This window comes from Leptonychotes weddellii, chromosome 14, assembly GCF_054177405.1.
Source record: "Leptonychotes weddellii isolate Sample4059 chromosome 14, ASM5417740v2, whole genome shotgun sequence".
NCBI lineage: Eukaryota > Metazoa > Chordata > Mammalia > Carnivora > Phocidae > Leptonychotes > Leptonychotes weddellii.
Genome location: NC_138382.1, coordinates 65,080,802 through 65,104,929, shown reverse-complemented (window position 1 = coordinate 65,104,929; position 24,128 = coordinate 65,080,802). Strand labels below are relative to the sequence as shown.

The 24,128-nt window shown below is 42.6% G+C and overlaps 1 protein-coding gene across 4 annotated transcripts in view; it reads left to right on the top strand.

Annotated features, from left to right (window-relative positions):
* ASTN2 (astrotactin 2) overlaps positions 1-24,128 on the top strand; it is an 837,042-nt gene that overhangs the window by 329,270 nt on the left and 483,644 nt on the right. For all 4 annotated transcript variants that reach the window (XM_081803478.1, XM_081803479.1, XM_081803480.1 and 1 more), the window contains one exon: positions 8,680-8,826. In XM_081803478.1, coding sequence (XP_081659604.1) covers positions 8,680-8,826 — 147 coding nt within the window. The remainder of the gene's footprint in view (positions 1-8,679; positions 8,827-24,128) is intronic.

Genomic DNA, 24,128 nt, shown 5'->3' with positions numbered 1-24,128 from the left:
ATGAAGCGGGGGAAATCGGAGGGGTAGATGAACCATGAGAGACGATGGACTCTGAAAAACAAACTGAGGGTTCTAGAGGGGAGGGGTGTGGGAGGATGGGTTAGCCTGGTGATGGGTATTGAGGAGGGCACATTCTGCATGGAGCACTGGGTGTTATGCACAAACAATGAATCATGGAACACTACATCTAAAACTAATGATGTAATGTATGGGGATAATATAAGAATAAAAAAATTTAAAAAAAAATGGCAGCATTGCCTAGGGTTTACGATGGGTATATAGAACATTCTGTAGGTAAGGGACAACACAGCTGACCTAGTAAATATTAAATACACAATAAACGTTGTTCCTCTCCTCCTAATTTCACAAACCTTGGACCAATGTCTGGTGACATCTTCTTGGAGAACAGAACAGTGACATTTTGGCAAGCTCTGAGAAAAAGCAGCTAAAAATGTCCCTTTCATGGAAATAGGAGACGATTGGTCTGATCTTACTTGGTAGCCATGGAAACGTGTGGCTGCTCTTTGCTCTGTCCCTTTGTACCCACTACTTGGTGGTCTTCTCTGCCACTCCCCATTCCATCAAAGGTGTGGGCTGAACATGGTGGTACTGCTCAATAGCCTATAGTCTAAGAGGGTGAACACAGGGGTCAAGCACCAGTGTCTTAAAAACACAGCTGATGATCACCTGTGGCTCTGAAAATCAAGTGCCACCTTTCCTTCCTTCTTTCCCTTTTATTTATGAGCCTTTCTAGAACTTTAGCTCTTAGAATTGTCACTGTGGTTTCTCCCGCACACTATAGTTTCATGTTTTGAGGACAGCATGTTTTTCCTTCCACTAATGCACTCCATCAGGCTGCTAAATATCGGTTGAATAGTCTTTAACCTTTCAAGCTGGCCCCTTGTACCTGCTCTTTTCCTTCTTTGCATGTATTTTTCTGTGACTCTAAAATTCCATTTTCTGTAAAACAATCTTTTTCCAATTGAGATGTAATTGACATACATCACTGTATACATTTAAGGTGTACAGTGCATATTGGTTTGACTTACACGTTTTGTGAAATGATTACTGTAATAAATATAGTCAGCATCTATCATCTCATATAAATGCAATGGAAAGAAAAAACAGAAAAAGAAAAAAAATGCTTTCATTGTGATGAGAACCCTTAGGATTTACTCTCTTAATAACTTTCATATATGCCATACAGCAGTGTTAGCTTTTTAGTCATCAAGTTGTACATTGCACCCCTAGTACTTATTTATCTTATAACTGCAAGTTTGTACATTTTGACTACCTTCCTCCTATCCCTCCACCTCCCCACCCTCTCCCTCTGCTAACCACAAAGCTGATCTCTTCTACAGGAGTCTGTTTTCATTTCTGTTCTTTTTTAGATTTCCCATATAAGTAAGATCATATAGCATTTGTCTTTCTTTGACTTATTTCACTTAGCATTATGTCCTCACGAGTCATCCATGTTCTCACAAATGGCAAGATTTTTCTCATTTTTTATGGTTGAATAATATTCATGGGCTGATTATTCTCTGCTCAGACCATATCTGGCATGTTGATAGAGAAGTTATGGAGGGTCATGGCTAAGAACTTGGACTCTGAAGTCAAATGGTTTTTCATTTCAGCCCTTATAAACTTTGAGCTGCACAGCCCTTGGTGAGTGGTGAGCTTAGTTTCCTCATGTGTAAAATATGAGTGATAATAGCATCTTACGAAGTTTCTGTGAAGACTAAGTGAGATACTACATGAAAATGTTTAGTTATATTGTCTAGCACATAAATGTTTTCATAAATATTAGTGATGCTGATGCTCATGATGCTGATGCTGGTTATGGTGGTAATGTTGATATTCTCTGCTAGGAAAGTCATTGTAAAAAAAGAAAATCTATACAAAGTATAATAAAGAGACTCAAAATATGATTTTAGAGAAATAAAGTCAAGCTAGCAATCTTTGGTTTGGAGGAAAGAGGGCTCAAGACAACCTAACTGCCGCCTTTCACTAACTACATAGTTGCCCCCGAAAAGGAGGTATTAGGTGCATCTTATTTGACCTGGACAGCAGAAGCTGGCTTGTAGAGTGAACATCCAGGGCTGTGAGTACAACTGTCTGAGAGGAGAATTGCTGCTTCATAGGTGTTGAGTTTGCTGTCTCTGGAGGTTTGCGTAGGCTGGATGAACCCTTGCAAAGACTTATAAAGGAAGGCCCTATGGAAGATTGGGAAAACTACAAATGACTTAAAGGATATGTGGATTTGAGAGTGCCAAGGTCAAAGAGCCAGAGAACACAAGAAACTTGTTCATGGCAAAGGTAGAGAGAAGGAGAGGAGGAGAGACTTGGCTCCGGGGAGGCAAAATGGGGGCCGAGGGGAGGAGAAGAATGCCCCCCTATTGACCCACCACATCGAAGTAGTATGTGCACAATCCAGCCATGAGGCAGGCTGAGGATAGGGGGACCACCTTCCATAGAGTTCTGAGCAAGTCATGATGTTAAGTATTCTTTCCTCCTGCCTCCAACGTGACACTTGCACTTGTCAGACATTGTGTCCTAATTTTAGTTTCCAGAAATACACAAAGAAGCACAGAGGTCCTAGAGCTCAGGTGTGGTGGGGGTCCCTGAGGCACTCAGTGAGGTTCGTGGGGACACCAGCAATGCGCAGTGGTCACCCTGATGTGCAGGGGGATTAGCAGCCTCTCAATGGCTTTTTGTATAATTTCATCCTGGAGAGGTTTGGGGTGGAGGTGGGGGTGGAGGACCAATCATTGCCAAAGAGAGTGAATGAATACATTTGACTAAAAAAGAACTAGTAGCAATATTTCAGTACTAACAACCTCTTGGTAGAAAGGAGAACAATATTTAAGCATTCATTCATTCATTCACTCACTCACTCACTCACTCATTAAATTGATGTTTTTTGAGCACCTAATATATTCAGACACACTTATAGACACTGGAAATAATAGGAGGGCACAAAATATGAGGTCTGGCATATTAGACACACATTAAGTAACTACTTATTGAATGAGCTAATTCTCAGATAAGGTCATTGAGGCTTAGAGGAGTAAGGTGACTTGCTCATGGGGGCCAGCAGCTAAGTGTAAGAGCCAGAATTCCAGCTTGAGCCGAAGAGCCATATGTCCTGCTGATATCTGCAGGCAGTGGGGGTTCGAAGAAATGAGAAGAAAGGAAAGGTAAAGTATGTGTGCTGAGCATTACAATTATGACCTCCCGTTTCATCTAAATAGCTTCTCCACCAGTTACGGGTTATAATTGCCATTTCATAGATCAGAACACTGAGGTTCTAAGAGAATAGGTAACTTGCCACAGTTAGCTATTAAATGGAAGAGTCTGGATTTCAATCTCTATGTTTAAAACTCAAACCCAGGGGTGCCTGGGTGACTCAGGTGGTTAAGTAACTGCCTTCGGCTCAGGTCATGATCCCAGGGTCCTGAGATCGAGCCCCGCATCAGGCTCCCTGCTCGGCAGGGGGCCTGCTTCTCCCTCTGCTTCTCCCCCTGGTTGTGCTCTCTCTCTCTCTGTCAAATAAATAAATAAAATCTTAAAAATAAATAAATAAATAAATAAATAAAACCCAAACCCAGCCTCTTCCTCCTATTCTGAGTGGCTTTTCTACCCTTTGGGCTCCTCCACCCTAATTTCCTGGACTCCTAGAATCCTTGTCTCTCACCCCAACCCCATATGCCATTTGAAGGAAGAAATGACTTCACAGCTGGGGACCCGGTCTCTTGTCCCCCAGAGATATCAGGAGGAAGGAATCAGTGGAGCTATGGCTGCTTTAAGTTTTCAGCACACAGTGGTCTGATGGGGTTAGATCTGTTTTCTTCATTGTAAAATGTGATTGATTCAATTCCAAATTTAGCTTAAGTTTGATTTTCTTCTCCCAACCTGGCATCTCCAAACTGAGAATCAATCAAACCCCAAATTATAGGCAGTGTGTGGATCAACAGTGCCGAGTTATCTCCAGTCAAATTTCTCAAGCAATGCGTTTTATGCCATTCTCTGTTGCCATGAGAGGAGTTGAGGGGTAAGAGGGAGGGGAAATGAAAGGGAAATTAGATTATTAACTTTCTCCGGTTCCAGCAATCAATACGCCCTGGTGTAATTCTATTCCTACAGCACAGCTCTCTCTCTCTCTCTTGCAAGTGACAGGGAGGGAGCTAGGACCCGGGATGTGATACAGGCATAACTGTGACCCTAGCCATCTGACGATGCTCATATTATGGTCGGGAGCTATCATTTATTGATCTGAGATATCATTTGTTGATTTTTTTTTTTTGGCCAATTGCATGTATTATCTTTTGTCCTCCAATCAGCTCTGAAAGAAGAGCACTCTTGCCATTTTTCAGGTGGGAATATTTTGTCTTATTAGGGTTAGATCAACTGGCAAGCATCCCATGGAGATGTTGTGGTTAAGCCAGAACTTGAACACAGCCTTGTGCAGCTTCAGAGGCCATGCTCCTTCTGCAACTACACGATGCCATTGTGGGACTTTGTTCTGGAATGAGGTGGAAGGTAATATGATATGGGGAAGAGGATGGAAAGAACTGGTTCTAATCTCTCCTCTGCCTCATACAAGTTGGGTGACCTTAGTCATTTGGTTGTTCTGTCCCTCTGTTCATATGTAAAATGGGGATAGTAGTAACAGTTCCTTAAGAATTAAATGAGGTAATTCTCCACTAAAATGTAAGCTTCAAGGACATTGGTTTTGTTCACTGTCATTTCCTCTTTTCCTAGAACAGTATGGAGAAAAAGGTGATGTTCAGTCAAAATTGGTTGAATGGATAGATGGATAGATGTGAGTGCTAGGCATAGTCCCTGGATCATAGTAAGCATTCTGCAAATGGAGGTTCTCTTCCCTATCTCTGCGTCCTACAATGCAGTACAGAGCCTGGATGAGAAGGAGGTGGGTTTTTGGAGAGAGATATTTTCTCCCTTGCTGCTGTCTACAGCTTCTACTCAGAGCTAAATGCTGATGATCAGTTCCCTGGGCCAGGAACTCTTAAGTCACCTCTGTTTGAGTTCCACTGTGAAGTTTCTGCCAGATCTAGTTGCCATGGAAACTCCCCAAGCCCCATGGGCGGCTCCACAGGCATCTGGCCTAAGTGCAGACTTGACCTGCATGCTTTCTTCTTCCTGGACTTCAGAGACAACCATGGTGACTCAGGCATTCACTGAGTAAATGGCTACCCCAGGACACTGTTCATTCACATTCTCCCTTCCATTTCTTCCCTCTTCTTCTGACTCTCCCTTACTATCCACTCTTTTTGTCTTCAGTTCCTTAAAGAATAATTCAATTCCTAATACATTCTGATAATCTGTTGGACAAAGAAGTAAATGAGTCCTGGCTTCTGCCATCGATGATTAGATAAATCCTGATACTTGGCTTGGAAATGATCATTTATTTACCAAGGGCCTGCCATGTGCCAAAAACTGTGCTAGGCATTTGACATTTGCTGTCTCATTTAGCTCTTACCATGCTCTTAAAGGATGCGTTGTCTTATTCCTATTTTCCAGATGAGAAAACTGAGAGGCAATACACTAACGTGACGTCACTCCCTACCCCACTGACTCTTAATAGACTGTCGATGACTGTGAAGGTTTAAATGACATAGGACATAGGACAGCTAGGTCAGCGTGAGTCCAGGGAGATAGTGTGAGCAATCCCACGCCTGCCCCTCATGCCTCTTCTCCCAACCAGAAACCAACCCTGTGGAGCCTACATGGCGTTTCTTGTAGCTGGTTAGTGAAAGGGATGTCTTGGTCACATTCCATTTCTGCTGCTGTATGGGCCAAGTCTGAGAGATGCCTTCCCGGAACCCCAAAGGGTGCAAGTGTCCATTCAGGGCACCCGCCTCCCCAATGCCGGGAGCCTCTACCTTCCACATCTCACTCTCTGGGTCACCTTCCCAAGAATGTGTTCATGCTGGACTCATCCTTACATGTTCATCCCCTTAGAACAGACTCCTTAGAATCTTGAGTGGAAATTCAGCTCTGCTGCTGACCTCTATGTGGGGGTTTTGTTAAGTATCTAGGTGTGGGGTAATATGTTGACTTTTTAAGGAAAGACTTATACAAAGCAACAACTCCTAGTCCATACCCTTTCTAGGAGAAAACTTCGATGTTAGCTTGCTTATGTTATTTAGTTACTAAACTGTTTATATTTCAGAGTTTGAAACAGCTTTTTGTGGTTCCCAGAGGAGAAAGGAAATGTGTTCCCCATTTTTTGGTGGTCATTTTAGGCTTAGGGATTTCCAATCCACCTGACACCCGGAGCAACTTTTTAAATTTTATTTGCTATTCCATTTAACAAATATTCAACAAATACAGCAACCACAAAGAGATGTATAGTCTCTACCATAAGCTATGCCTTGTCCTAGGACTAGCAATAAAGATCAGGATGCTATTCTTAAATTAAGGAATTTCTAGGTTCCAGGCAGTGAGCTTAGTTAGAAATGTAAAGATGGTGAAGATGGGATCCCTTCCTTCAAGAAGCTCACTGTTTGGGGATGCCTGGATAGCTCGGGTCATGATCCCAGGGTCCTGGAGTCGAGTCCCACATCAGGCTCCCTGCTCAGCAGGGAGCCTGTTTCTCCCTCTGCCTGCTCTGCCTGCCACTCCCCCTGCTTGTGCTCTCTCTCTCTGACAAATAAATAAATAAAATCTTAAAAAGTTCCCTATTTATTAAGAAAAAGAAATATCCATACAAAAAATCCAAAGTCAGCTGTCCATATAGGGTTCTTGCTCCATTGAGATCCACCAGCCTGGCAATGTTGCTTGTTTATGTTTGGCATGCTTTTTGACCGGTCAGCACCTGTGTCTGCTTACTGATATGTTACTCTCATCCCTGGAAGTTTGGATGCATTTGTTGAGATTCTACCATGTCCCAGACACTGTGCTAGGCATTGGGATACCATGGTAAGCAAAGGACATGGTGCCTGCCCTCAAGGAGTTTGCCATCTAGTTACTAGAATCTACTGTTTGAATAGGATATTTTGAGAGACACAACAAATGTGGGCTGTTTGTTTGCTTAGAGAGAGAGGAATCTACATTTGTGGTTAATCTCAATGAGTGATGAGGGACAAGGAAACAAGTGGATTTCTATGCAAAAGAAATAATGCCAATGATAACGTTAGCATGATGAAGTGTTGACTGGGGTGGCCCTGCGGTTAGGCAGCTCTTCCTGCCCCTGGGGCAGGGAGGGGAGACCACCAGGAGGCATGAGTGCAGAGACCCACCATGAAAGACCTCAGATGCCAGGCTGATGAGCGTGGATGGCATCCTGTGCCCAGATGCTATAAAACAGCTAGAGGGGTTCCAGCAGGGAATGGGATGGGAAGCTGTGCCCATACCTCGTTCATTTGACAAGCAAACAGACAATAGAAGAGATGAGGGGAGAGAGGTGAAAATGCTAAGGACACAGAAGAAACAGGACTGTCTAGCTGTGCAGATGCTATAAAGGAAGAAAACAGAAGCGTGAAGGACATCTAGGTGAATGGTGGTGTTTTCAGTAAGTTGGGGAGCCCAGGAGGAGGAGGTGGAGGGGGCAGCACAGGTTTAAAGAGAAGATAACGTGTCCAGTTTCAAACATGTTTATGCCACACCCTTGGGACTTCCATAGGGAGATGTCTGGCAGGTTTGGGCATAAAGATTTGCCCAAAAAAAGAGCCTCGTGGGTGATAGAAATTTGGGAGCCATTGCTCTAAAAATAGTAATCAAAACCTTGAAAGTTGATGTGAATAACAAGGGCTAAAGAATGAGACCCAGTGGGGGCTTAGGACACAGTCCGCAGGATTTCTTTGCTGGCCCAGTGCTCTGCTGGCCACACACATCCAATCTACTCACTCTACTGCATCCATTAAATTGTCTTTAATTTTCCCATGCAAAACTCCCCTCCCCATCCTGTGCCCTCTCTATCAGTTCTTAAGACAACTTGCCTTGGATTCTAACTAGCTGTGGATAAACCTGCCTTTGCCCCCTAGCCTGCAAGCTTCTGAAGATCCGAAGCTATTCTGTTCCTGCTCTATGTGTGTCTACATAGTAGGTGCTCAGTAAAAGCCTGTGAAATTAATTTGAACTGATAAGCTTCCACCATTCTGTGAAACCAAGTTAGATGACAGATGCTGTGTATACACTATGCCACGTAATCATCACAACAACCTGTAAGCTGTTTCTTACTATTCTCATCATACATGTACGAAAACTGAGGTTCACAGAACGAAACAGGTCACACAACCAATGAGGGCTAAAGCTCAAAGTTGAACCCACGGTGGTCAAACTCCAAAGCCCATGCTCATTCCTCTAGGCTCAATGAATTCAACACTTCTCACTTCTTCCTACTTGCTTCTAAAGCCAGTAGAGAGTTTAATGTCATCTAAATAATTACCAAGAATGACCAGGAGGGAGAATTTCCACAGTTTTCATGAAGCTTGTTTCTTTCATCTATACGAAGGGTGTAATAAGCCCATTTTCTAGAGAGTTAAGTTGAGACCCAACAAGGGCTGCTGAGATGTCATGGCAAGCACAGAAGTTGGAAAATACGGTTTCTTTTCCCAGCTTCCCATTTGGAAAAGAGCAGGATTCCCAAATTCCATGCTATCCCTATTTTCTCACCTCATGGACTTAATGTATCTTTGTGTGTATTTTTGTTATTAGGTTTGCTAAAAAGCCCAGTGAACAAGACAGCCTTGACGCTGATTGCTGTGAGCTCCTGTATCCTGGCCATGGTGTGTGGCAGTCAGATGTCCTGTCCACTCACCGTGAAGGTGACTCTGCATGTGCCTGAGCACTTCATTGCAGACGGTAAGAAGCAAGCATAAAAGATGCCCCATACCTGCTCATCACCTTACACCCCTATCTGGTCAAATGTCCTCCATGCATTGCCCAACTTCACAATTAGATTACAAAAAAAAAAAAAAAAAAGAAAAAGAAAAAGAAAGAAAGAAAAAAAGGGAGCATCCAAATTCAAAGGCCTTGAAAAGACTCTTATGATTTGGAATCCTGGATTATTTGAATGGAACTACAGACTGCTTTTTGCCATGGGCAAGGATAAGATTTGTTAAATAAAGGAAGAATTCAAATGTGAGTGCAGTAAGATTGAGCTACTTCAGACAACCTGCTGTTTCTATTATGCTTCTGAATCCTATTCCTAATTAAAAATATCCCCCCAAAATACTATTTGCTAATTAAAAAATATGACAGACAAGATCATATGAGCTTTGGAATTTCCTGAATATCCTGGAGAATACTCACATCTCATTCCCTGTAAATGTACTATAAGTACATGTAAGTGTGCTATATCCTACTCTTCACCCAATTAATTTGAATTAATGAGACACTGTAGTCACTATAATCACTTGCAAAGCATGGCCCAAGAAACTGATTAAGGTGCTTGAGATCTATTGTTAAAGTGCCCTCCAGAAAGTTGTTCCACTTTACATACTCCAGCAGGATGTGATGCCACCTATTTCCTCAAATGCTTGTCCAAGTGCTTGGCATTCCTATTTTTACGTGTATTGAAGGTTATCAGAAATACAATGAAGAAGACATATTAAGTATGCAGCTTAATGAATTTTTATGTAAGCATCCACCCAGATTAAACCATACAGCATTCCCAGCACCTTTCAGCTTCCTTATGCTCCCTCCCCATTAATGCCATCCCAGAGGTAACCACTCATCGGACTTCTGGCACCATATTAGCACCATTATTTGTTTAAAACTTTTTCCAATTGGATATATATTGAATGTTTTTTGAGGTCCCTGCTCAATATTTGTCAACTCACCTCAATGTAACTCACTTTTATCTTTATTTTTAATTTTTTATTATGTTATGTTAGTCACCATACAGTACATCATTAGTTTTTGATGTAGTGTTCCATGATTCATTGTTTGCATATAACACCCAGTGCTCCATGCAATACATGCCCTCCTTAATACCCATCACCAGGCTAACCCATCCCCCCACCCTTCTCCCCTCTGAAACCCTCAACTTGTTTCCTGGAGTCCATAGTCTCTCATGGTTCGTCTCCCCCTCCGATTTCTCCCCTTTCATTTTTCCCTTCCTTCTCCTAATGTCCTCCATGTTATTCCTTATGTTCCACAAATAAGTGAAACCATATGATAATTATCTTTCTCTGCCTGACATATTTTACTCAGCATAATCTCCTCCAGTTCCATCCATGTTGATGCAAATGTTGGGTATTCATTCTTTCTGATGGCTGAGTAATATTCCATTGTATATATGGACCACATCTTCTTTATCCATTGTCTGTTGAAGGGCATCTCGGCTCCTTCCACAGTTTGGTTATTGCAGACATTGCTGCTATGAACATTGGGGTGCATGTGGCCCTTCTTTTCGCTACATCTGTGTCTTTGGGGTAAATACCCAGTAGTGCAATTGCTGGTATATTTTAAATTTTTTGAGGAACCTCCACACTGTTTTCCAAAGTGGCTGTACCAACTTGCATTCCCACCAACAGTGTCAGAAGATTCCCCTTTCTCCACAACCTCTCCAAGATTTGTTGTTTCTTGCCTTGTCAATTTTTTTTTTTAAAGATTTTTTATTTATTTGACAGAGAGATAGAGAGAGAGCACAAGCAGGCAGAGCTGCAGGCAGAGGGAGAGGGAGAAGCAGGCTCCTCGCTGAGCTGGGAGCCCAATAAGGGGCTTGATCCCAGGACCCTGGGATCATGACCTGAGCCGAAGGTAGCCGCTTAACCGACTGAGCCACCCAGGCACCCCTTGCCTTGTCAATTTTTGCCATTCCAACTGGTGTAAGGTGGTATCTCTATGTGGTTTTGATTTGAATCTTTAATTTTTAAGTTCATGTTCAGAACTTAGCACCAGTCCCTTCAGTATGTTTTATCCAAAGTGGAACTTTTACCTCCTTTCTCTGAAACACTCAGACTTCTATTAATGCCTCCTGTGAGTGCTCCCATTTCACCATGTGATCTAGCCTCTACTTGTGTTTCACCTGAACTGCAAATAAGTTCAGTATTTCTCATTTTATAAGTGGATTTTCTCACTAAGCACAATATTTTGGTTCATTCCTATCAAATCGTATGTGCACATATAACAGGCAAAACTGTGAGTGTGAGAAACCAGAGGGATAGTAGTGGGAGGCAGAAGGAACCAAATTTACAGAAGTATCTAAGTCATATAGGCTGATGAAGACTGGGATTGGAAGAATTGCCAGAACTTGGGTGTGGTTGGCATATGGAGATGAAAGACTAAGAGTGATGAACAATGAGTTTGGAAAAACCAAAGGGACAAATTTTGGCCATATTGAAGGCATGTGACCTTATTTTAGCTTTACCAGTCCCTACTCTTTAACTGTGGAATGACAGGCCTTAGCAACATTTAAATTTTGAATATTTTCATGCATGTAGAAATAGAGCTCCTAAGAGTCTTAAGTAACCTGTTCAGAGTCATGGTAAATAATTTAATGGCTAACAGTAGAGGCTATAGAATAATACAAATATGAATTCAAATAGTTATGTTAACTGCCATTTCTATAGCTAAGTGAAAGACTTATCCCTCTGAGCCTCAGTCTCTGCATCTATAAAGTGGGTATCATAATAATACTTATCTCATTGGATTATTATGAAGCCTACAATTCAACATTTATCAGATTTTTAGATAACATGTAGTTGGGAAATTGCAAAATCAAGGGATCGCCCAAGAAAACTCCCAAATTGGTGATGGCTTGGAAAGATAGACAAAAATGTGGTGAATTAAAGGGTGTCCTTTCTCGGTGGTCCTTATTCTGTCCTATATCATAAATTTAAAACTTTAAAACTTCCTGTAGAGTTGTCTGTTTCTGCCTCTAGACTAGAAACTCTGTGAGGGCAGGAGTTGTGTCTTCTGGGAGAGATATCGTATCCATGATGACAAGCACACTTCCTGGTCCATGGTGGATGCTCAGTAAATATGTGTTGAATGAATTAAACTTGAATTAAAGTAGACCTATGAATGATTCTATGGGATTCTTCTATTAGATCGCTATGAAGAAAGGGGAGACTGAGTCATGGAAAACTAAGGCAGAGAGCATATAGATCAAGGATAATTGAAAATGACCATGAAGTGTATAAGTACTAGAGAGTGCAAACATGACAGGCAATACTAGGGGACCTAGTCCAAAGGGTCTCAGTCTCAAGGTTTAATGGAACCCCTTTCCCCTACCTACTGCATTGTTTTGGTTAGGAATATGTCCTTTGAAATAAGTATGTTTAGGTTCAAATCTCAGTTTCCTTATTTAATTGCTATGAAATATAGGAGAGTCAGTTAAGCTCCCTGAGTCTCAATTTTTCTCATCTGTAAAATGAAGATTATTTTGAAAAGATTGAATGGCATCATGTGTATAAAATACCAGTAAAATATCTAAAAAATTGTGATTGCTCAATAAATCGCAGTAGTTATTACTCGTATTCCTAAAATTATCCATAAAGGAAGAGACATCAGAAGCTGGTACATGGCAGGACAAGAAGGCATAAGAAACTAAATAGATGAGATTCTTCTAGTAGATTCTAATAGAATCTAACAGATTCTACTATGATTCTTCTGGGGATCAGCAGGAATCCTGAGAGCAATGAATACTTAAAGTCAGGTAGATGGCTGTCTAATAGTTCTCCGCAAGCAGACCTTCCCAGAATGATCCCAATGCCTCCTGTGGGTGGATAATCTCTGTGTATTGTACATTCCATTCCCCCAGCAGCTCTCCAACACGATCTTTATTATACCCATTTGACAGATAAGAAAGCTAGGACTTGAAAAAGGGTGGAATCCAGTTTATATGGGGGTGGAACAGAGCCTAACAAAGAACGATTTATATGAATTGGACTAGTGGGGTTTGTAGCTCTGATTTCTGGAGATCCAAGAATGTTATGCAGGAAGGCAAAAGGAGAAGTGACGCTGATGTCTATTTTCCTGAACCCTTATTATCAGTTGGCATTAATATTTGTAAATGCATTGATATATAGCATAAATACAGTAAAGAAAACAGAATGAAAGTGTACAATTCAATGATTATATAATCACTAAATATATATATATATCTATTTCCCCATATCATAATACAGGCCCCCATCTAAGGCCACTGGCTGAGTTATAAACAATATCATAATAAGGACTATCAGGATGAAAGCAGCCCCCATAAAATGGGAAGGACTCCATTGAGACAAAGCCACCCAAGGACCTTGGCCAAGACAGTGCTCATTTTTCTCACCTTCTCCAGAAACCGTAAGCTACTGATCTGCCAGTCCTTAGAGAGCGCTCATACAACACTGTATATTGAGCTGTCCATGGTGCTGAAGCATGAGGAGGGGAGTTGAGTACTGAGGCTGGTCTTCAGGAAAAAAAATGAATCCTGCACTTGTGTTATACTTGATGCTTACTGTCCATTATAGGTAAAGGTCAGCACAATGTAGCACTTGTCCAGACAACAGTTGGCATGAGCAATAAATCCTAACAGCCCGCATCCAAACCCTTGGCAAATATCACCCCTTCTTTGTCTGGGTCTTCTCAAGGCCAGTAGAGGCTTTTTGCCCTGCTAAGTACACAGTGAAGACATGGACTAGGTCTGTGTCCAAAATTACTGAATTTAGCTGTTTTTTCAGCTGTGGTCTGTAAGTCATCTGCATTTGGGTGATTTGGGCTGATGAGCCTTAGAACTAGTGAATCACATTCTCTAGGGGTGGAGCCCAAGTATTAATATTCTTAATGAGAACTCTGTGATCAATTAACAGAAGTTGGAGAGCTGCTTAATACATTAATATCTCTGTAAATGTTACTTTTTTCCATTCAACAGATGTAATAACTCCTTGAGACCCCTTGGGTTCCTCTAAGGGGCTTTAGTTTCTGCCATCTTTGATTTTATCAATGTCATATTAATAGAGCTGCCTCATGCTTTAGCTCCAATGGTTGTCCATAATACCAAATACAATATTAATGGCCCTTTATGAGTTTTATAACAAACCAGCCCTGGTTACATGGGTTTGGGTTTCATCCAAATTGTCATGTAGGTGGCATTATGGATGAGTGGCTATTGGTTAATTTTAAAAGCTTATCTTATTTGAGATGTTGGTTTGTGCAATCCTTGAGGCTTCCAGTATAAGTCAGGATGTATTTACCCAATATTGTGCCCCTACAGTAAGGCAGTAGAAGATACAGCTTTTTTTTTTTTTTTTCCGAGAGAGAGAGAATCTCACAACCCTGAGATCATGACCTGAGCCAAAATCAAGAGTCAGATACTTAACCATCTGAGCCACCCAGGTGCCTCAGAAGAGACAACTTTTAAAGGAATAAGTTGTTTAGATTAAGTGGGTGAGATGGCTCCAATCTAGTATAGACAACACTACACCTAGAGTTCTCTGTTATATTCTGTTCTGTTCCGGGAGTCATGCTTTGAGAAGGTGAGTAATATATTGGAAGTTGTCCAAAGGAGAGGCTTTATAGTTGAGACTGCAAAAACATTGTGGATACCTAATGACCTCTTAAGGAAAGGGTAGAGGAGAATCATTCTATAAGAAGAGTTGAAGGAAACCAAACAAAAAGTGAACCTAATATTATTAAGTCTGTTATAAATATGGCAGTGTTCATATACTTTCATGGAATTATTTACTCCTTTAAGTCTTATAACAGAACTGTGAGGCAGCATTTAGCATCCCCATTTTGCATACATGGGAGGTAGGTCTCAGAGATGTTAAGTGATTTGGCCAGATTGACACAGAAGTGAAGCAAGGTATGAGAGCCCAAGTCTACCTGAACCCCTGGTCCAAGATCCTTCCATGCTCCACTCTTTGACAAATATGACCATAGTCATTATTATTTATCTTGAAAAGGGGGACAGGCTTGGAAGTCCCCAGGAAGCAAAATTAGAGTTAGCTGGGTGATGAGGATGGTCCTTAGGCCCCCATCTAAGGCCACCTAAGAGATGAGATAAAATTGATCCTTAGTCTGAAAATGTCTTCACTTTCTGAGCTTCAACCTCATTATCTATAAAGTGGGAATAATAGCAATATCTCATAGAGTTATTGTGATGAATAAATGAAATAATGCTCATAAAGCTTTTAGCTCAGTTCTGGAGACCTGGTAATGGCTCAATGAATCGTATAAATGTTAGTAGTTGTGATCATTTTTGTTTAATATTGGAAGGGGGTCATTGCAAGGTAAGGAGTTCCCCATCATAGGAAATTTCCTGAGAAGAGATGACCACATTTCTGTGAAGTCATAGAAGAAGAAGTCAAGTTGACTTGGGTACATGGTATTTTGATTCAGAGCCATTTTATCAGAATATAAATTTTAAAAACACTTAATTTTTTAGGACATTCACAGTGTGTTTGTTTATTCTTTACTACCTCATCCCTGGGTGTCACCCATTCTTTGCCTAGGCTCATAAATGGAGTAAAACTCAGAAATGAGTGAAGGCTAGGGACATCTCTTGAATATGATACTTGGCTAAATATATACATACATACATGCATGCACAGACACACAGTGGTTTATGTTATTATATGTTCATTGCATCAAAATATTCATGCCAAAATATTTATTTGTTAAGATTGAGTTGTTAGCATTGTCTTTTGGGCTAGACTAGGTGATATGCAAATCCTCTTTGTTTTCTATGACTGGAGGAATTTGGGGTCTGAGGGTTCCTTACCAGCCTATGAAATCCTGAAGTGAAAATATCCATCATTAGGTTGGCCTAGCTTATTAATAAGCCATATGGGTAGCTGCTTTTGGACACAAAAATTGTATAGTGAGTGAGTCACAGTCTATACTTGCTTCCACCCCTACTTCATGTCTTTCAACCCAAGAAAGTGAGCTAATATGTGGCTTTATGCCTTTAATGAAGAATTAGGTTATAACTGACTTCAGGGCTAGTTTGCAGTGATTTGAATACATGGAAGGAGTATTTTCAACTCTTAGAAGGAAAAATTACACCACACTGAAGGTGGCTGCTTAGTCACAAACTGCAAAGACACTTGTCTAAAGAGTGTAGTTCCTTGGACCCTCTGTTCTCTGGCATGATCTGGGGTTTCGTTTTAAAATGTTCAGTGCTGATTGTAGACCTTGGAGCACCATAGAATGTATTCAGGTATAAAAGTTCTCTACAGCAGGGTCTCTGCCTTGTTTGTCCTTCACTGCTTTGCACACATTCCATGCTTTTATGGCAGATAGGCTACCTTGCCTTGTCTCTTCCTCCCTCTGTGTGTTTGCTTAAATGTTGCTCTCCACCAGGAGTACCCTTCCTAATTTCCATATACTGCAACCCTCCCATCTCTAAGGCCTAACTTAATTTTCTCCTTCCTCCAGAAAACCTTCTTTAGCAAAACTCCCAAAACTTCTTCAAAGAAAGCTCCAGTCAGAAATAATCTCTCCTTCCTTGAAAACTACATAGAACTGTATTTGTACCTTTTTAATAACCCTGCAGTCTACCTTTCATCACTGTTATTGTTATGAATGTGTTGTTGAAACAACTGCCATGGTCCTAAGAACTGGCCTCCTGTGTTAAATCTGGCTCCCCTCCAGTCTGTTCTCATCTGGAGTGGTATTTTAAAATGAACAATCTCAACATACTGCATCTTCCCATAAAACCTGTTTAAGTACCTCTTATTATAATTTTTGTCAAGACTGAACTTCGTAACATGGCTTTTAAGTCCCTGCAAGATCAGGTCCCTGCCTACCTCTCTATCCAGCTTCAACTTACTCCACTGTCTCTACATGGGTTCCTTAGATAAGCTTGGCTGGCTCCTGCCTCAGGGCCTTTGCACAAGTTGTTTCCACTGCTTGAAAAAATTTCTCCTCGCTTCCTTAGTTTCTCCCGGACAAATTTATTTACCCTAAAGTAATTGACCTCCCCTTTTCACATCCCAGCCTCTATTAGGTCCCTTACTAATAATCATTCTACACAAGCCCTGCTCTATCTATTCCTTGATTTCACTTATTTCAGTTGGTAATTATATATTATCTAGTTAATGTTGGGCTCTCCCACTAAGTTGTAAGCTCCATAAGGCTAGAGATACTATTTGTTTTGCTCCTTATATTCAGCACCTAGGACAGTGTCCAAAACAGAGTTTGTGTTACCAAAAAGCATTCATTGAATGAAAAAAGAGAAAGGAAAAAAAAAGAAAGAAAGAAAAGAAATGAAAAAAAAAATGCAGTGATTTTCATAGTTAGCCTTAAATTTCCTCAAGGTCAAGGGCCACGGCTTATTCGTGTCCTAACCTATTGTGAAACCTAACGGAGGCTTCAGTCGACATAGAATAAATTGTGTCTGTGAAATGAATGAAGGGAGGGCAGGGAGGCAGGTGGATCCAGATGCCCTCAGAAGATATAGCCTGGGGAATGATGGTACCCAACATCTGAGTCTGCCTGTCCTTCTGTGATTACCTTCACTCCCCATGGTTTTAGTTCCCACCCCCAAAGATAGGAAACTCCAATCAAAATCCCATTTCTCCCCCCAACACCAAAATGAAGCAAGCTTTATCCAGAAGCCCAGCCAGAGGGGAAAATATAAATTGAGCTGAGATTCAGAACACCCAGGGGGAGGAGGTGGCAATGAAATACCAATAAACTATATTAATATGCTGAAATCAGGAAGAATAGGTTGAACTCCAACCCAGATTTAATAACTATACATGAGAGAGTGCAGGGAGAAGGCAAGGCTAGGTTTCAGTCAGAATTAAAATGAGATCTGTAATGAAACTGGTAATATAATTATAAACTGTGAAAACTTTTTTCCCTTCTCCCTCTTCTTGTACTTATTGGACAACTCGCTCAGCAATGGCCTGGAGCTGGTGCTTGGAGCGGTGAATACCCCCTAGAGTAAAATCTGCTTGCTTTTTTTTTTCCCTCAAACCTCTTCATTAGAAAAGTTTGAATCCACAAAACCATGGAAGGAAAAAAAAATGCTTCAAGCCACTTCTTCTTTAAATAGTAACTGATCCCCAGGTTAGAAGTGACAAGGGGCTTGAGGGAGAATAAACCCCAGAAAACCATTCTAAGCAGCTGAACATGTTCAGGCTTTTAAAGATATCACAACAGCTAGTCGGGTTGGGATTTTTAATGCCACTTTGCGCTAAGATGTTAGCTTGGCATTCGACCAGGAGGAATTGTTATTAATTTCCTTTCTTAACAAAAGGGATAACTGAGTTTGACGTCCAAAATTGGAGACTAATTTCTGTGTTTTGATAGCACATTGAGTCCAAAAATACATTCCTATGAATTGGGGGCAGAGGACTGTTGAAAGGGTTAGGGGAATTTCATTTCTTCTCATTAATAATTCCATTCTGCTGTTGTGAGCAGAAGACCACTTTGACTTTGTGACGGGGAGGAGAGAGTGATTGATGGGAGCTTTGATGAGAGGGAGCTTGAGATTATAGTTAGATGTTCCATCCTTGTTGGCTTGGTGTTTGCAGAGTAGTGGAGGGGTGAGGCAGGGGTGCAGTGCTGGGAGAGAGAAGATAACATGGTGCAGTGGTTAAGTGCATTGATCTGTGACCCAGGAGACGTGAGTTCTACTCCCAGGTCTTCTGCTTTCTAGGTTGTACTTTTTTTTTTTTTTTAACCTTGGGTATATGAATTCATCCCCCCTGCACCTCAGTTTCCCCAACCAAAAGCATTGTGTTAGTGGGCATGAATGTGGAATCACTTGGCCAACTATGAGAATACGTCTGATGATGAGAATGGGGTGCTTTCCCCTTTCTGTTGTTCATAACGTTATTATTTATAAAGACAATAAAGGAGTTGGGAAGAACTCTTAGTGGGTATGGCCACATCAGTCAAAGGTACGATTTTAGGGAGGCTTAGCTGGGCCAAAATGATGGAATTAAATAGTTAAGAATTAGCTCATAACAACACTTCCTTATTCATATACAATGTCTGTTTTCTTCCCTCTCTTCATCCCTTCCTCCCTTACCATGATCAACAAATATTGCACATCCCCTTGTCTGGGACATGCGTAGATGTCAGGGGTGCAGACATGAATAGAACACATTCTCTGACCTCTCTCTCTCTCTCTCTCTCTCTCGAGTTGTACTGGATGCTGTGGGGACAGAGAAGAAGGGCAGCCAACTACCTCAAACTGGAGATGAGGAGCGCTGCTAAGGGGAGGATGTCTTAAGGGGTGCTACCTCAGCTGGAACTCAGAGCCATTGATGGTTACCTGGAGTTGGGTGCTGGATGATAGCAGGTTCTCAGAGAGGCGTGGGCTCTTTCCAGTACATGCATCGAGACCCTGCTGGTCAAGCCGCCTAATGATGAGCCAATGCCAACACTAATAATTGGTAACATTCACAGAACACTGCTAAGTGCCTGGCCCTTTGCTAAGTACCTTGCAAAGGGTTATCTCATTTAATTCTAATACCTCATGAAGGAGATCCAGGCATTCTAACTATTTTCAGTTTAAGGGAAACTGAAGCCCAGGCAGCTTATGTGACCACCTTAATGTCACACAGGCAGGAAGGGGTTGAGCAAAATTATTTCAAATTAGCGGCTGCAGAATGTGGTAGACAGAGAATTAGATGCCTGCATTCCGGGTGTGGCTCTGCCATGAATTCCCCAGGACTTTGGCAACCTCTGCTTCTCCGGGCCTCAGTTTTTTTCCTTGCACAATCTGGGAAGGGAACAAGATGGTACTTAAAGTTCTTCCTTGCCCTAACATTCTAAAAGTGGAATGACAAATACTGAGATTCAAAGTCCCTTTTTACTCATCCCATTGGGTACGTGGCCTCTGGAGTCTTTATGCAACCATCCCATTAGCAGCCCCATCTCTTCTGACTCTTGTCTGGGCCTCTCTGTCTGGGCCACCCAGCCCCCTGAGCAAGGATCTTGGGAGCAAAGGCAGCTGAGCAAACCCTTCACAGCCCACAAGTTGCCATTTGAAGAAAGCTTAGAAGAATCACAGCCAAGCTTGGGCAGGGACTGTGGGCTCCCAAGGCTGCTGGGATGAAAAAAGAAGTGGTGGGGAGCCGGGCCATGGTGGGAAAGATGCCTCCCCATCTCCAGTTCCCAGCTTCAGCTGCCAAGGGACCTTGAGCACCTCGGATGCCAGAAAGAGTCTGGGAGGGAGAGAATGCATCCTATTCAGAGGGTAGAGATGAGATGGGAGGAATAATTAAAACCTGCACATCCCTCCTGCCTCTTTGCACTCCCTCCGTCAGGCCCCTAGTGCCCAGCAGAGCCTCGCTGTTTGGCTTTCCTCCCCAGACACCCCTCTGGAGGATCTAAGCCAAATATATCTGCAGCTGCACAGCCTGGGTTTGGGGGCAGCTGTTGGCAACTTTCTGAACCTTAGCTAAAGGCCTGGGCATCTTACCTGCAGCTTAAATGATCCCCAGAGCCCGGAGCACCTCTGAGCTTTCCATGTATTCCCTCTTCTGCTTTAACCCTAACTCCCATTTGGGCTTTATTGGTGAATCCAGATATTAAGGCTTTCAGCTGACCCTTGCTGAGCATCTGTGCAGCGTAAGAAGTCACACTCTGGGACACAGTCAGCGCAGGGTGAGACGGGAAAAGGAGGGCAAGACAGGGGAAAGCACAAGAGATTTAGAATCAGAAAACCACAGGTTCAAGTCTTCACTTCCCTACTTACGAACTGTGGGTCTTGGGCAAGTCACCTCACTGCTCTGAGCAGGAAATTTCACCATCTATAAAAGTAAAGCTCTTAGCCCCTACTTCACAAGGTAACGGTGAAGACGAAATAGAGAGTGATATGAAAATATCCCATAACAGGTGCTCAGTAAATGCTAATCATATCCTCAAAGGGATCACACCTATTACTTAAAGTGACAGGATAACTATAAAGCAGAAGACTACAATAGAAGGCAAATCATAATCTGGACCAGGTAGGGCATATAGACAAGAGTCATCAAGGTTGCCAGGGAAACCTGGAGTATTTTCCACTTGCCAGATCCAGGTAAAGCCTTAGGGAGTGAGACGATTTGTCCCATTGGAAGGAGCTGTAGAGTCTGGATGGGCAGGATTGGGAGTGAGAGTGTGCTCTGTTGGAGATCCAGGAGGGAGTGAGAATGAGAAGGACAATGTTTCAGACAAAGAGGACAGCATAAGGAAAGCTGTGGCCAGAACAGATAACATCCAGAGCATCCCAGGTTCCAAGGGGCATGATGGGGACTAATGGGAGGAGCAGAGGGAAGACCAGGGTCTATTTGTTGGCCTTCCCTCATGGAAGTGATCAGAAGGCATGGAGCCACTGAAGGATTTAAACAAGGGAGTGTAGAGGTCACAGTTGCTCTTACAGAAGGCAACGCAAAATGGTAATTAAGAGTTCAGGCTGTAAAGTTAGATGCATCTGGGTTCAAATGTTGACTCTGTGAATTAATAGCTAGTTGATACTACAGATGTTACTTAACCTTTCTGGCCTGTGTCTTAATCTACAGGGTGGGCATGATAATAATAGCTTCTTCTCAGGAAAATTAAATGAGATACTATCTGTCAAGCATTCAGCAGAATGTTTGGCAAACAGGAGGCACTCACTAATATTCATTTTCATTGGCATTGCACCCTCCTTGTCTAAGTTAGGTCTCCCTATTAAGTATGCACTCAGGGTCGCCTGGGTGGCTCAGTCGTTAAGCATCTGCCTTCAGCTCAGGTCATGATCCCAAGGTCCTGGGATCGAGCCCCGCATCAGGCTCCCTGCTCAGCAGGAAGCCTGCTTCTCCCTCTCCCACTCCCCCTGCCTGTGTTCCCTCTCTCGCTGTGTCTCTCTCTGTCAAATAAATAAATAAAATCTTTAAAAAAAAATGTGCACCTAGCACATTTGTAATTGCTTATTTGATGTCTAAATTGCTTAAGAGTCTGGGATGTAGAACCACACTCCCTAGGTTCGATACTTGGCTCTGACATTTTCTAGCTGTGTCACACTGAAATAGTTATTTAATTCCGAAGCCTCTGTTTGCTCATCTGTGAAATGGGGATGACGGCAGTAAAGCACCTCGGAGGGTAGTTGAGTGACTGAATATGAAGCAGTTGGCCAGTCCGTGGGACACAGTTAATGCTCAGTAAACCCCTGCAGCTATCTTGTTCCTTTGAAATCTCCAATAACTCAGTGGGTGTTCAATAAAGGCTTGTGGGCTGACTGACCACAGCGTAGAAGGCCAGGAACCTGTTAAGGGGCTATTAATTTGTCTGTATGATGATGTCTGAGCTAGTGCATTAGCTGTGAGAGAGAAGACAAGGGAGTTCCTATAGGGCTAGAACCACAGTTGTTTAGTAACTCACCGCAAGGAGGAGCCGAGGAGGGAAAGGAGATGGCTTGGCATCCGCCTCCCGCATCCCCTAGAAGGTGGTGACCGCAGACATCAAAATAAGAATGTCTTCTGCCAAGGGCGCCTGGGTGGCTCAGTTGGTTAAGCGACTGCCTTCGGCTCAGGTCATGATCCTGGAGTCCCTGGATGGAGTCCCGCATCGGGCTCCCTGCTCAGCAGGGGGTCTGCTTCTCCCTCTGACCCTCCCCCCCCCCTCATGTGCTCTCTCTCATTCTCTCTCACACAAATAAATAAATAAAATCTTAAAAAAAAAAAAAAAAAAGAGTGTCTTCTGCCAAGCCCTGAAGTGTGGTGGTTAAGACCACGAACACCGGTGACAGATACAGGGGTTCAAATCCTAACTCCACCTTTCCCATGGCCCAGCTTAATTTGGAAAATGGGGATGCCGACGTGCTGGGAATCCGACTGTACTTGCAAGGATGAAGCAGGTAGTTAAATGCTGGAGCCTGACCAGCAGTAAACACACTCGAGGGCTAGCTGTTACAATTGTCATGCTCATGCACAGCTTTCCTGTGTGGAGATGAAGAACAAGAGGCCTACTTCTCGGCTACGTTTGTAGGGGGAAAAGAATGAAAACAAACAAACAAACAAAAACGCAAGCAACTTTGAAGAATACATGGTATTAGGACCGGTACAGATCCTGCCTGGATTAAAATTACTAGTAAGAGATGTCACTGTGTTCTGTGAGCAAAATTAATCTGCCAGATTTCTGAAGGCTGCTCTCCTGAAGGTTTGATTGTGTGAGTGGTATTTCAGGTGATGCCTTACCGCGGTATTTAGGCCAGGGCGGAGGCTAGCGAGTGGTCATTCCAGGCCCCCACACAGGTGCTGGTGTGGCCTGTGAGCACCAGGACTCCGGGGGTGACCGTTGCTTGCACAGACTCAGATGCCACGTGAACGTGCCAGGCGTGGGACTGGCCATGGAAGCAGAGGCCTGGAGGGAGGCCCAGGGGGACAGCAATTGAAGCTGCTGTCACATTTGAAATATGGAATCAATTAAAAATGGCAGCTTCTGCCACGTCAAGAGGGAGAGCATGGTACAGAGGTGAGGGCACATCGTGGGTCTGTTGCGAAGTAGCTGGCATAGCAGTTTTCTAAATTGTGAGTGCCCGGAACTACGTTCAGCCTATCTTTGCCCATTCCCCATCTCATATGCACGCCAGCCAAACAAAGTGGCTGTTTCCTGAAGGCCCCGAAGGTTCTTTTTTGTTGCTTTACAAATATCCCTTTCTTTTTTTTTAATTTAATTTTATTATGTTATGTTAATCACCATACATTACATCATTAGTTTTTTTTTAATTTATTTTATTTTATTATGTTAATCACCATACATTACATCATTAGTTTTTGATGTAGTGTTCCATGGTTCACTGTTTGCATATCACACCCAGTGCTCCATGCAGAACGTTCCCTCTTTAATACCAATCACCAGGCTAACCCATCCCGCCACCCCCCTCCCCTCTAGAACCCTCAGTTTGTTTCTCAGAGTCCAGTCTCTCATGGTTCGTCTCCCCCTCCAATTTCCCCCCCTTCATTTTTCCCTTCCTACTATCTTCTTCTTTTTTTACATGTAATATATGATTTGCCTCAGAGGTACAGGTCTGTGATTCAACACACAATTCACAGTGCTCACCATGGCACATACTCTCCCCATGTCTCTCACCAAACCACCCCATCTCTCCCACCCCCCACCACTCCAGCAACCCTCAGTTTGTTTCCTGAGATTAAGAATTCCTCATATCAGTGAGATCATATGATACATGTCTTTCTCTGATTGACTTATTTCGCTCAGCATAACACCCTCCAGTTCCATCCACATCT